The sequence below is a fragment of the Oncorhynchus nerka genome, linkage group LG11 (genome assembly GCF_034236695.1).
Source record: "Oncorhynchus nerka isolate Pitt River linkage group LG11, Oner_Uvic_2.0, whole genome shotgun sequence".
Classification (NCBI taxonomy): Eukaryota; Metazoa; Chordata; class Actinopteri; order Salmoniformes; family Salmonidae; genus Oncorhynchus; species Oncorhynchus nerka.
The window spans coordinates 21,520,629-21,534,898 of record NC_088406.1 but is presented as its reverse complement, the minus strand read 5'-3'; the positions used below and the strand labels follow the sequence as shown (position 1 = coordinate 21,534,898).

Genomic DNA, 14,270 nt, shown 5'->3' with positions numbered 1-14,270 from the left:
GCAGGTTTTCATTTGCGCAGGTCATCTTTACCATAATCCTGACTAGTCTTCTAGTCCCTGCCGCTGAAAAACATCCCCATATCTTGTCTCGGAGCTCTACAGACAATCCCTTCCACGTCATGGCTTGGTTTTTACTCTGTCATGTACAGTCAACTGAGAGACTTGACAGGTGTGTGCCTTTCCAAATCATGTCCAACCAATTAAATTTACCACAGGTGGACTCCAATCAAGTTGTAGAAACATTTAAGAATGCTCAATGGCGAGAGCATGCACTAGAGCTCAATTTTGACTCCTAGCAAGAGAGTCTAAATACTTAAGGGATTATGGCTAGCGGAACCCCTCAACATTCCGCTGAAAAGGCAGCGCACAAAATTCAAAAATATATTTTAGAAATGTGTAACTTTCACACATTAACAAGTCCAATAAACCAAATGAAAGATAAACGTCTAGTTAATCTACCCATTGTTCAGATTTAAAAAATGCTTTACAGCGAAAGCACAACATGATTATGTTAGGTCATAGCCAAGTCACAAAAACACAGCCATTTTTACAGCCAAAAGATAGGCGTCACAAAAAGCAGAAATATAGATCAAATGAATCACTAACCTTTGATGATCATCAGATGATACTCATAGGACATCATGTTACACAATAACTGTATGCTTTGTTCGATAAAGTGCATATTTATATCAAAACATTGTTTACATTGGCGCGTTACGTGCAGTAATGTTTTGCTTCCAAAACATTCGGTGAGTTTGCAGAGCCACATCAATTTACAGAAATACTCATAACATTGATAAGATAGTGTTATTAACAGAATTAAAGATAGACTTCTCCTTAATGCAACCACTGTCAGATTTAAAAATAAACTTTACGAACAAAGCATACTATGCAATAATCGGAGTACAGCAATCAGAGACCAAAACAACCCAAAAAGATATCCACCATTTGAGTCAACACAAGTCAGAAATAGCATAAATATTCACTTACCTTTGATGATCTTCATCAGAATGCACTCCCAGAAATCCCAGTTCCACAATAAATGTTTGATTTGTTCGATAAAGTTCATAATTTATGTCCAAATAGCTACTTGTTTAGCACGTTCAGCCCAGTAATCCATCTTCATGAGGTAGGAGCACTAGATACTGTAGACACTATTCGATAGGCCAAGCTGTGAAAAACTACAAACCTCAGATTTCCCACTTCCTGGTTGGATTTCAGGTTTTCACCTGCCATGAGTTCTGTTATACTCACAGACATCATTCAAACAGTTTTAGAAACTTCACAGTGTTTTCTATCCAATACTAATAATAATATGCATATATTCGCAACTGGGACTGAGTAGCAGGCTGTTTACTCTGGGCACGCTTTTCATCCAAATGTGAAAATGCTGGCCCCCTATCCCAAACAGGTTAAAAAAAACATAATAAATGGACACATTTTTTCCTAATAGCCTGTTTTTCCTTTGTCATTATGTAACGGTATTAAATTGTTTTTCATAAATGTTTAGAATAAAGCTGTAATGTAACAAAATATGGAGAAACAGGTCTGAATACTTTTCGAAATCACAGTAGACAGTTTATCTGCTGGACAAGGATTGTCCCAACTTTCAAGAATCCTTGAGCTAAGGGGCAGATGTAGCCAGGCTATATAAATAAGTGCAGGCAGAAACTTGGAGGTAGCTTACAACAAATGCTAGCAGACAACTTTATTTAACATTATTAAAAAAGTTCCATTAAACCATCTCACATTTAAACAATGGAAGCCTGCTTTTTTGTCCAACATTTTACAAGAAACAGTAAAAAAGATAATCATCAAAAGACAAAACATTTTTTTTTTAAATTTTATTCGCAATTAGATCCAAGATAAGAGCATAAAAGAAATGTGGCACTGGCCAGTCCAGAACAGGCACTCAAGTCCTGCTTAACCATACAAGTCAGTTAGGTACTGCATATTATATTGACGTCCCCTTCCTCCCCCTCACACCTCTTCTTGATGTGGTGGGTCAAATGTAATCTCGCAAGCCTTCATCTCAAGCTCTCTCGTTTACAATATGAAATGTCTGGAAGTAAAAGGTGACTAAGGGCCAGCAGTCCTCATTTAGGATGTCCGTCTCCCTTCCTCAAAATGTGATACTGATTCCTCCTAAAAATGGCCCATTCCCAGAGAAAAACAGTGACGCGCACCTCATGTGTAGGCTACTGTGGGGCTTCAGGTGTGTGTAGTTGGCAGGCCCAACAGACAGGGGGCACTCAGCAGGGACGGGTGGCTGCTGACATGCATGGTCCCTGCTGTGGAGTACTTGAGGAAAGTAGCGCGAGTGTCTTTGCTCTGGGCCCGGGCTGCAGCCCCTGCCTGGATGAGCATTATCCTTAGCAGGGTCGTCTCACTGAAGGAGGCAGACAGGACAAAAAGGTTGGGTCAAAACACAACAGAAGTACATTCTACTTCAAAGTCTAATAGTGAAAATTATTGGGTGTCAAGTATATTTGCAATCAAGAAAAGAGCCTCTTCTCACCTGCCTACGTGGATACTTGAGGCAACACACCAGGCAGTCTCTCCCTCTGGGGTGGGGGGCTCCTGCAGTACCCTGCGGGACAGACAGAGGGCAGCACCAGCCAGGTGGGCAGCCAGGAACACAACACACTGTCCCTCCAACAGAGAGAGCTCCAGAAGGTAACGGGCCATCCACACCACCTGGACGTAGAGACACGTAAAGGGGGACGTTCCAGGTTGTCTTAATTGCGGTTGTGCTGCACATCTCAGATTACTAATATTTTCATGTGGATCTGATAATGTGAGCAGTTTGACTAGCAACTAGGTTAAAGCAGTCATTTGGCCAATGCGGTTTCTGTCTGAACATTCCCAGGGCGCCACATAGTACTTGCTAATTGACATTCTGCATTGTGCGGTTTATTTCTGAAAGTTTTATATCCCTATAAAGATGTCCAGTGAAGGTAGACATGCAATTTGTTGACATCACAATACCGTACCAATTTACATATTATCCTGAATGCTAAACAAAACAAAACGGGTGTTAAATTCACTGCTCTGTCATTTGAGGGAACTGTCGGAGGAACTCGTCTTGTTAACTCTCCAACATTTAGAGAATAAAGGAGCCAACATGGCATCCATTCTAGAATCTGGCCGAACTGCTCAGGGTTAAAGTGGTGAGGGTTCACCCACCTTGGCACTGCAGTGGGCGATTGAGGCAGAGAGGAGCAGGAAGTGCAGGGGAGAGCAGTGGGAAAGCTCAAACTTCAGCTCAGTGAGGACTCGGCGCTCCATACGGAGCAGCTGTCTATTAGAGTAGCCATTCTCCATGAGGAAGCACAGCTCAGACACCTGGAGAGGGGTGGGGGTGGGGGGTTGGAGAACACTAGAGAAAGCCCTGGTCCAAAAACAACCCTGCTCAATCCCCTTCTCTAGCTCCCACTGTCAGTGTTTGAAAGTATGGAAGAACCAGACATATATCCAACTCTTAATTGACCAAGCTAGGCATAATGGCTTCAGTGAGGGAGAACATTGGTGAAGAACACCATATGTATCTGACCTAGGTTCGATGTAGAGTACCTCAGGGAGAAGACACTCTTCTTTTTTGGCAGCCAGGAAGAGACAGACCACTCCCAGTAGCTGCAGTTTGGCTGTGTTCACCTTGATCTGGTGTAGGCAGCGGTTCAGGAGGTGGACAGACAGGTAGAGGGTCTCCTCTGAGAAATGGAACACCTCCTGTAAGAGGCAGGGGTGATGGGAGGACACAATGGCCTGAATTCTACCACATGCATTTAGTCTTAGGTACGCTGAAGGGCATCTGCTTAAAACCTGCTTCACTTTAGAGGGTCAGCCTGTTGTCAAGTGCACATTTTCTAAATTTGAGAAGTAGCAAGTTGAGTACATTTTAACCAGGAAATCCTTTTAGATAAATAGTAGAGGGACACGAGGGCAACTCACATGGACTTGGATGAGCCAGTCGACCAGGATGGCACGGGTGGTGTATGTGAAAGGTCTGGGTAGGTCTGCATTGGGGAAGGTGTACCGCAACTGACTTCTCTGGAAAAGGAGGCAGTGTCAATTAGAGGTCGACCGATTATGATTTTTCAACGTCGATACAGATTATTGGAGGACCAAAAAAGCCGATACCGATTAATCAGCCGATAAAAAAAATGTATTTGTAATAATGACAATTACAACAATACTGAATGAACACTTATTTTTACTTAATATAATACATCAATAAAATCAATTTAGCCTCAAGTAAATAATTAAACATGTTCAATTTGGTTTAAATAATGCAAAAACAAAGTGTTGGAGAAGGAAGTAAAAGTGCAATACGTGCCATGTAAAAAAGCTAACGTTTAAGTTCCTTGCTCAAGAACATATGAAAGCTGGTGGTTCCTTTTAACATGAGTCTTCAATATTCCTAGGTAAGAAGTTTTAGGTTGTAGTTATTGTAGGACTATTTCCCTCAATACCATTTGTATTTCATTAACCTTTGACTATTGGATGTTCTTCTAGGCACTTTAGTATTGCCAGTGTAACAGTATAGCTTCCGTCCCTCTCCTCGCTCCTCCCTGGGCTCGAACCAGCAACACAACGACAATAGCCACCATCGAAGCAGCGTTACCCATGCAGAGCAAGGGAAACAACCACAGGCTCAGAGCGAGTGACGTTTGAAACGCTATTAGCGCGCGCTAACTAGCTAGCCATTTCACTTCGGTTACACCAGCCTCATCTCGGGAGTTGATAGGCTTGAAGTCATAAACAGCGCAATGCTTGACGCACAACGAAGAGCTGCTGGCAAAACGCCTGAGAGTGCTGTTTGAATGAATGTTTACGCGCCTGCTTCTGCCTACCACCGCTCAGTCAGATACTTGTATGCTTAGTCAGATTATATGCAACGCAGGACACACTAGATAATATCATCAACCATGTGCAGGTAACTAGTGATTTTTCTTTTACAAGATAAGTTTAATGCTAGCTAGCAACTTACCTTGGCTTACTGCATTCGCGTAACAGGCAGTCTCCTTGTGGAGTGCAACGAGAGAGAGGCAGGTCGTTATTGTGTTGGACTAGTTAACTAAGATTGGATCCCCCGGTCTGACAAGGTGAAAATCTGTCGTTCTGCCCCTGAACGAGGCAGTGAACCCACCGTTCCTAGAACGTCATTGAAAATAAGAATGTGTTCTTAATTGACTTGCCTAGTTAAATAAAGGTATTACATTTTTTTTTAAAGGCAAATCAGTGCACAAAAATACCGATTTCTGATTGTTATGAAAAGTTGAAATCGGCCCTAATTAAATCGGCCAACCTCGTGTCAATGACAGAAGTACAGCAAACCAACAAAATAACTCCACTAGCTTGGTTTCCAGCCCATTGGCAAAAGATTTTCAAGTTTGCATTTCCATCACAGCTTCAACTCTACTGATAGTTTTGTCACAAAAACAGTTGCATTAAATAGCAAATGTGCAGACTCTGGCCTTCGTGACTCAAAGTTTATGGTTGCTAAAATCAATAGCTTGCTGAATTAATTTTACAGACAGAAAGATCACACCATGTTGAACGAACAAATGCTCTGTCCGCATTTATAAAATTGTACCAAAACTTCCTGTTGCAGCACAGCTGACGTGATATATTTTTTATTATACGGTATGACTACCAGCATAAAAACTGTAGATGGAAACCTATTTACTGATTCAAATGTAGAGCGATTCTTGACTAACAACACAAGCCTACTCCCAATCTTGTTCAACTTTCCTAAGTTGTGACAAGAGTGTGAGCTAAAGCCTAGGAAGCTAAAAACCCTAGGAATTAACTCTGGGATCTAACAAGACTATCTGGGTCTGAGGCAAAGCTACTCATTACATGGAACCACCTCTATTACACCCCCCACCATCATGTCAGAGAAGATGTCCCATGCGTAGCTCCTGTCGTAGATAAGACCAAGCGTCTCCATGGCCAGCTCAGTCTCATGACGAAGCATGCCAGGCACCAACGCCTGCAGGCTATAGAGGCCCTGGAGGCCATGCAGGTAGATCAGCACAGCCTCTTCCTCCATACAGCCACCTGACCTTAGTAGAGATAGGGTTAACTTAGTACAGACATGGCTTGACACACAATTATATGTTATATTTGGTAGAGGAATATATTGCAGTGACCTGAATGAGAGGGGCTGTCGTCCTCATGGAAGCCCATGATAATGCCATCATCTGTTGACACAGGCAGCCTCCTGGCCTGCAGACATACACAGCAGGACAATTACATTAACACAGAGCGTGGCACAGAAGGATAAATATCAAAATATGGTATTGTAAGATTGCATTAATATGGAGACTCCACATACTGTTCTGAGACTTCAATAAATGATTTGATGTGAAGTGTACTCGATGCATAAAGACGAGAGAGCAAGCAATGGGGTGAGACATTAGTATATGTACTTGAATGTGGGCCTTCGCAGCTGGGGTTTATTCATTATGCCATTTATGTTGCAAAACCCTCCTTAAACATAAGCCAACTGAAAGGAACCTACCTGAATTTGTCCAATAGAACCTCAAATTTTACAGTATGGACTAATGATTACACTCCAGAACAGACGGAAGAGTGTTACCAGGGGGAAGAGGAAATGGAATAGAAGGCAGGTCAGGCTCTATTAGAATGAAAGAGGTGTACCCATCTGGCCTCTGGCTCAGTTTTCTGATAGGTCCCCTTGGACTCTCCCTCCTGGGGCTGCCAACGCTCTTTGGGCCCACAGGCATTGGCCAAGGCTCTTAAGGGGGCTCGTCTCTCTTCCGCCACCTGTGTTGGAGGCAGCCAAAAATACATCTTAGGGACGGATGAAGATGTACACAACGGTTACCTATATAAACTCAGCATTGCCTGCAATGACAAGCAAAGTTCGAAGATGCGATGACACCACCCCAGACCACGACGGAACCTCCAGCACCAACACGATCCCGTTCCAGAGCACAGGCCTCGGTGTAACGCCCATTCCTTCAACGATAAACGCGAATCCGACCATCTCGTCAGTGAAAAGCACTTTTTGCCAGTCCCGTCTGGTCCAGCGACGGTGGGTTTGTGCCCATAGCCGACGTTGTTGCCGGTGATGTCTGGTGAGGACCTGCCTTACAACAGGCCTACAAGCCCTCAGTCCAGCCTATTGTGGACAGTCTGAGTACCAATGGAGGGATTGTGCGTTCCTGGTGTAACTTGGGCAGTTGTTGCCATTTTGTACCTGTCCAGCAGGTGTATGGATGTACCGATCTTGTGCAGGTGTTGTTATACGTGGTCCGCCACTGCGAGGACAATCAGCTGTCCGTCCTGTCTCCCTGTAGTGCAGTCTTAAGGGTCTCACAGTACGGACATTGCAATGTATTGCCCTTGCCACATCTGCAGTCCTCATGTCTCCTTGCAGCATGCCTACGGCACATTCACGCAGGTGAGCAAGGACCCTGGGCATCTTTCTTTTGATGTTTTTCCAGAATCAGTAGAAAGGCCTCTTCAGTGTCCAAAGTTTACATAACTAACCTTAAATGCCCACCGTCTGTAAGCTGTTCGTGTCTTAACGACCGTTCCACAGGTGCATGTTAAGCATTTCACTGTAAGGTCTACACCAGTTGTATTTGGCGCACGTGACAAATAAACTTTGATTTAATGTTCATTAATGGTTTATGGTTCATTGAACAAGCATGGGAAACTGTTTCAAGCCTTTACAATGAAGATCTGTGAAGTAACTTGGATTTTTACAAATTATTATCTTTGAAAGGCAGGGTCCTAAAGGGATGTTTCTTTTTTTGCTGAGTTTAAATCCTAATAAGCATTCTAAAAACAGAAATGACAAATTACAATGCCCCTCCCCTGGACTAGATTTAAAAATCACTAAACCATCCACTTGTCTGAAATTGAAAATGCATTTAGAAAGTATTCAGACCTGCACTTGTTCCACATGTTGTTACAGCCTCCTAAGATGGATTCAACCCCCCCTATCAATCATTCTACACACAATACCCCATAATGACAGAGAAACCAGGTCTAGAAATGTACTGTATTAAAAACGGAAACATTTACATAAATAGCCAGACCATTTACTCTGTACTTTGTTGAAGCACCTTCGGCAGCAATTACAGCCTCAAGTCTTCTTGGGTGTGATGCTACAAGCTTGGCACACCTGTATTGGGGAGTTCCTCCCATTCTTCTCTGAAGATCCTCTCAAGCTCTGACAGGTTAGGTTGGATTGGGAGCTTTGCTGCATAGCCATTTTCAGGTCTCTCCAGAGATGTTCGATCGGGTTCAAGTCTGGGCTCTGGCTGGGACACTCAAGGACATTCAGAGACTTGTCCAGAAGCCATGCCTGTGTTGTCTTGGCTGTGTGCTAAGGCTTGTTATCCTGTTGGAAGGTTAACCGTCGCCCCAGTCGGAGGTCCTGAGTAGGTTGTCATCAAGGGTCTCTGTACTTTGCTCCGTTCAGCTTTGCCTCAATCCTGACTAGTTTCCCAGTCCCTGCCGCTGAAAAACATCCCCCCCAGCATGATTCTGCCACCGCCATGCTTCCCCGTAGGGATGGTGCCAGGTTTCCTCCAAATGTGACGCTTTGAATTCTTTGGCCTGAATGCCATCTTGGTTATATCAGACCAGAGAATGTTGTTTCTTATGTTCTGAGAGTCCTTCAGGTGTCTTTTGGCTAACTCCAAGTGGGTTGTCATGTGCCTTTTACTGAGGAGTGGCTTCCATCTGGCCACTACCATAAAGGCCTGATTGGTGGAGTGCTGCAGAGATAGTTGTCCTTATGGAAGGTTCTGCCATCTTTACAGAGGAACTCTGGAATTCGGTCAGAGTGACCATCGGGTTCTTGGTCACCTCCCTGACCAAGGCCCTCCTCTCCCGATTACTCAGTTTGGCCAGAAGAAGAGTCTTGGAAGTACTTTGGAACCACCATTTAAGAATAATGGAGGCCACTGTGTTCGAAGGGGCCTAACAATGACAGTCATTTTTTGGTACCCTTCCCCACATCTGTGCCTTGACACAATCTTGTCTCGGAGCTCTACAGACAATTCCTTCAACCTTGTGGCTTGGTTTTTGCTTTGACATGCACTGTCAACTGTGTAACCTTATATAGACAGGTGTGTGCCTTTCCAAATCATGTCCAATCAATTTAATTCCCCGCAGGTGGACTCCAATCAAGTTGTCGAAACAGCTCAAGGATGATCAATGGAAACAGGATGCACCCGAGATAAATTTCATAGTAAGGGTCTGAATACGTAAGTGAATAAGTTGTTTTTATAAATTAGCCAACATTTCTAAAAACCTGTTTTCGCTTTGTCATTATGGGGTATTGTGTCTAGATTGATGAGATTGTATTAAAAAAAAATCCATTTTAGAATAAGGCTGTAATGAAACAAAATGTGGAAGGGGTCTGAATACTTTCCAAATGAAGTGCACACACACGTGCGTGATGTCACCCCTCATCTCTGATTCTCCCCTGGGCGGGCAATATCAAATGCGCCTAGGGGCCATTTAATGTGGTTTCAATCATTTGATTCACAAGCACAGATCAAAGTTATATTTCTAAGATGCTGGGATGGTGTAAATAAAACTAGGCAGTTTTTACACACTGCAATAGATATTCCAACCCTATACCAGTCTGCTCTTCTCTTGCTGATCAAAATCGTTTGTGTGCTTCTTAACCAATGGCTGTGCAGTGTAGAGCTACGGTGGCAGTTCAGGAGGGGAGTCAACGGAGTCAAATAGTTTTTGATTAGGCATGGTCCCCCCCCAAAATATACCATATTGTGCGCAGACTAGTCTATGTTCTGTTCAGGGTAAGAAGGAGAGTGCATAGAGGAGGACCAGAGAGCAACTTTGATAGCTTGCTGCTACTACTACTACTACTACAATAATACACCAGATTCAAGTAACTTACATTACATCAGATGCATATTGGGATATCCTTGTATTTTTATTGACATTTAGAGGCAAACTTCGCTTGGGAAGTAATCGAGACTGAACTATAAAACGCAACATGTAAAGAAAGTGTTGGTTCCATATTTCATGAGCTGAAATAAAAGATCTCAGAAATGTTCCATAAGTACAAAAGCTTCTCTCAAATTGTGCACAAATTTGTTTACATGCCTGTTAGTGAGTATTTCCCCTTTTCCAAGATAATCCATCTATTTGACAGCTGTGGTATATCAAGAAGCTGATTAAACAGCATGACCACATATGCTCTCTCTAATTATCTCTCTCGGAGGACCTGAGCCCTAGGACCATGCCCCAGGACTACCTGACATGATGACTCCTTGCTGTCCCCAGTCCACCTGGCCGTGCTGCTGCTCCAGTTTCAACTGTTCTGCTTTATTATTATTCGACCATGCTGGTCATTTATGAACATTTGAACATCTTGGCCATGTTCTGTTATAATCTCCACCCGGCACAGCCAGAAGAGGACTGGCCACCCCACATAGCCTGGTTCCTCTCTAGGTTTCTTCCTAGGTTTTGGCCTTTCTAGGGAGTTTTTCCTAGCCACCGTGCTTCTACACCTGCATTGCTTGCTGTTTGGGGTTTTAGGCTGGGTTTCTGTACAGCACTTTGAGATATCAGCTGATGTACGAAGGGCTATATAAATAAATTTGATTTGAATTTGATTTGACCATTACACAGGTGCACCTTGTGCTATGGAAAAAAGCAAGCGACTAAAATATGTCGCTACAGATGTCTCAAGTTGAAGGGAGCACAAGAGCCGTTGCCAAAGAATTTAATGTTAATTTCTCTACCATAAGCTGCCTCGGTTGTTTTAGCTACTCACAGAAGAGTAGCCAGCAGTTAAAGAATCACTGTCCATTCTTAGCCTGTAATTTAGGTAATTTGTGTGGTATAAAAATAAATAAAATCGGCTAATATGTAAAAGTATGTAGAATAGCATGACATGTTTAAAGGCTTTTTACTTTTATAAAACCAGGCAAACCAAAACAGCCAAATGCATCTAAACGTAAACCAATGCTCAGTTGCGGTATAGTTCTAGAAACAAATCCCTCTACTTTCATATCAAAAGTATTTCACAAATGCAAAATACACTGCATACCACAAGAGGCTGATGGTGCCTTAATTTGGGAGGATGGGCTTGTGGTAATGGCTGGAGCGGAATGGTATCGAATACATAGATTCCATTTTCTCCCTTCCAACCATTATTATGAGCCGTCCTCCCCTCAGCAGCCTCCACTGCTGTACAGTTTTAACTGGTTGTAACAGTTGCAGCCAACAGTATTTCTTAGTGCCAACATGTTTGTGGTGTCCGTCTCCTGTTACACACAGATATGCAGATACTGTTTTCCACAAACAATCACCCTAACCCTACACGGCTGCGTGGAAACCCTACACGGCCGCGTGGAAACCCTACACGGCCTCGTGGAAACCCTAACCCTACACGGCCGCGTGGAAACCCTAACCCTACACGGCCGCGTGGAAACCCTAACCCTACATGGCCGCGTGGAAACCCTAACCCTACACGGCCGCGTGGAAACCCTAACCCTACACGGCCGCGTGGAAACCCTAACCCTACACGGCCGCGTGGAAACCCTAACCCTACACGGCCGCATGGAAACCCTAAAGTTATGAACTAAATGATTATTTTTGGGGGGATTCTTGCGGATATGAAAGGTAAAGTCTTTGTTTCATAAACCATATGACAAGCAACGTGTTAGGATGTCCTCACTTTGTCCCTTTCAGCCAATGTGTGTGAACTCAGTGCGGTTTGCTTAATTTTTTGTTCAGTGTTAACACTCCAAAAGGAACTCAGACCCCTCAAAAAGAGCCCCTGTTGAGAGTTGGTCTGAGTTTGATTTGCTTGAATTTCTCAGTCTGGTTCCATTTTTCAGGGCAATGTGAAAACAAAGCTCCCCAGGTGCGTTTGTCATTATTCCCACACCACACACTAAACTAGTGCAACACAGTTTTCCCTGCCATTACCCAACAAGAGAAGATGACGTGCAGCCTCGTGGAGGGGGGGAAGAAATGTTTTATAGTTATGATTATTTGTATGTAGTATTTGATCTATAGGCCAAGACAGTGTCAAACTGATTACTCGAATGTGGGGGTTGAATAGTGTGATTAGGCAACAGTTGGTGGGAATCACAATCAAATAAATCTGTAGAATAAATTCTAGCTCTTAAAGGGGCAGTAGCCTACCTTGGGTGTACAATTTAATTTAAAGCAGTTATTAATCTGCAGTAATTCTGCCATTTCTTCTGTTACCAATACTATTTACATGTTAATAGTAGCTTCCGATTACAATTACATCTAATCTTAACTAAATGCAATCTATTAGCTTCCTAAATGTACGTAGGCACATATATATGTATATACACATACACATACACACACTGTTCAATAACACGTCCTGATGGAATGGCTTGTGCTTTACCATGTAAAACCCTGAGAGCATTGAGTGACTGTTGTAAAAAGACCTTGGTTTGTTCCTAAATATAGCAATGTGAATGCAAAGAGAACAGAAGCCTAAACAAACAAAAAAGGGATGTGAACTGGCAAAAGAGCTGTTCTCACCCAAAGGCAGTACAAAAAAATATTTTGCCTTCATTTATTTTACCCCAGAGTTCACTTTAAAGACAGATGGCTTATTTTATTAAGAGGACGATGTGTAAACACCCTTAATAACAAAACTCCCTCCTACAGAAGATGCCTTTGTCCAATGACATGTGTAATGGACCTGAGCATCATGATCAAGGGCTACAAATGATTTATGAAACCATTCCCACACAAAACCAGAAAATTAATGTAAATTGTTTTAATACTTTTATTTAACTAGGCAAGTCAGTTAAACAAATTATTATTTACAAATTGCGGCCTACCAAAAAGGCAAAAGCCCCCCTGTGGGGTTGGGATTAAAAAACAAAGGACAACAAACATCACAAGAGAACCCACAATACATAATGGACCTAAGAACACAGCATGTTAGCGCCACATGACAACACAACATGGTAGCAGCATAAAACATGGTACAAACGTTATTGGGCACAGACAACAGCAAAGGTAAGGCAGATACAGTTGTAGCTGCTTCGCGTGATGTATTGAATGTAAGTGTCCATGATTGAGTCTTTGAATGAAGAGATGGAGATAAGTGTTTTTTTTTTTTGCAGCTCGTTCCAGTCGCTAGCTGCAGCGAACTGAAAAGAGGAGCGACCCAGGGGTGTGTGCTTTGGGGACCTTTAACCAAATGTGACTGGCAGAACAGAACGGGTGTTGTATGTGGAGGACGAGGGCTAAAGTAGTTATCTTAGGGTGAGTGAGGCCTACGAGGGTTTTATAACTTGAGCATCAACCAGTGAGTCGTGCGACGGGTATGAAGATATAACCAGTTTATTTAGTAAATATTTTATTCACCAATCATGCGGTTAAAATAGAGTTACGCGCTTCTAAGTAAGCATTTCACGGTAAGGTTAACACCTGTTACATTCGGCGAATGTGACAAATAAAATGTGATTTACTTGGAAAGGGATAAACAAACTCGCAGGTGTGGGTCACCGGTGTTGTGCGCCATTTAAATGTTTGGACACATTATGGGACGTCGAATACACAAAACTGTACGCATTATATTTAAACTTTAAACTCACCTTCTTGTGCAAGTCCAGCAGTGGTATGGAATCGCAGAATCCGGTCTTGGCCATGATGCTTCGATCCTGAGAGAGAAAATTCACTTCGAGGCGCTGCAGCTACTTGAAACCAGACACAAAACAGTCAACATTATCTGACAGTCGGCTAATAAACACACGTGATTGACTAATTGGGGTTGGGGAGGTAGACGTCATGATTTGCATGTGTGTGACTGATCCCTGATCAGTTTACACTCTTACATATTCAGCATACATTTGGCAGATGAGGAATTAGCCTACATCAATCAATTTGTAATTCAAAACTTTTACAATAGAATGTTTGCTTTATTAGTCTATTAGCATTTTTGTTGTCACGATACCCAAACGGACACACATCAAATCAAAAGGCATGAGTCACATGCGCCGAATAACAGGTGTATAGACCTTACAGTAAAATGCTTACTTACGAGCCGGGGGGTACAGATACAGAGTGAATAAAGTCGGGGCAGACATTTGATTAGATGTTCAGGAGTCTTATGGCCTGGTGGTCGAAACTGTTTAGAAGCCTCTTGGACCTAGACTTGGCACTCCGGTACCGCTTGCCGTGCTGTAGCAGAGAGAACAATCTTTGACTAGGGTGGCTGGAGTCTGACAATTTCAGGCCTTCCCCTGACA

The 14,270-nt window shown here is 42.9% G+C and overlaps 1 protein-coding gene across 3 annotated transcripts; it reads right to left on the bottom strand.

Moving 5' to 3' along the window:
• Positions 1-1,679: 1,679 nt before the first annotated feature.
• Positions 1,680-14,045, bottom strand: ccnp (cyclin P). 3 transcript variants are annotated; one of them, XM_029672138.2, is made up of 9 exons: positions 13,617-14,045; positions 6,667-6,792; positions 6,156-6,231; positions 5,873-6,063; positions 3,952-4,050; positions 3,574-3,729; positions 3,187-3,345; positions 2,519-2,697; positions 1,680-2,389 (listed from the first exon to the last, which is right to left on the bottom strand). In XM_029672138.2, exons 1-9 carry the CDS (start codon positions 13,668-13,670, stop codon positions 2,212-2,214), a joined length of 1,218 nt encoding a protein of 405 aa, XP_029527998.1. In that variant the 5' UTR covers positions 13,671-14,045; the 3' UTR covers positions 1,680-2,211. The 3 variants fall into 3 exon arrangements, with proteins under 3 accessions (XP_029527998.1, XP_029527999.1, XP_029528000.1); XM_029672139.2 differs by having other exon boundaries at positions 5,891-6,063; positions 13,617-14,042; XM_029672140.2 differs by lacking the exon at positions 6,667-6,792.
• Positions 14,046-14,270: the final 225 nt, after the last annotated feature.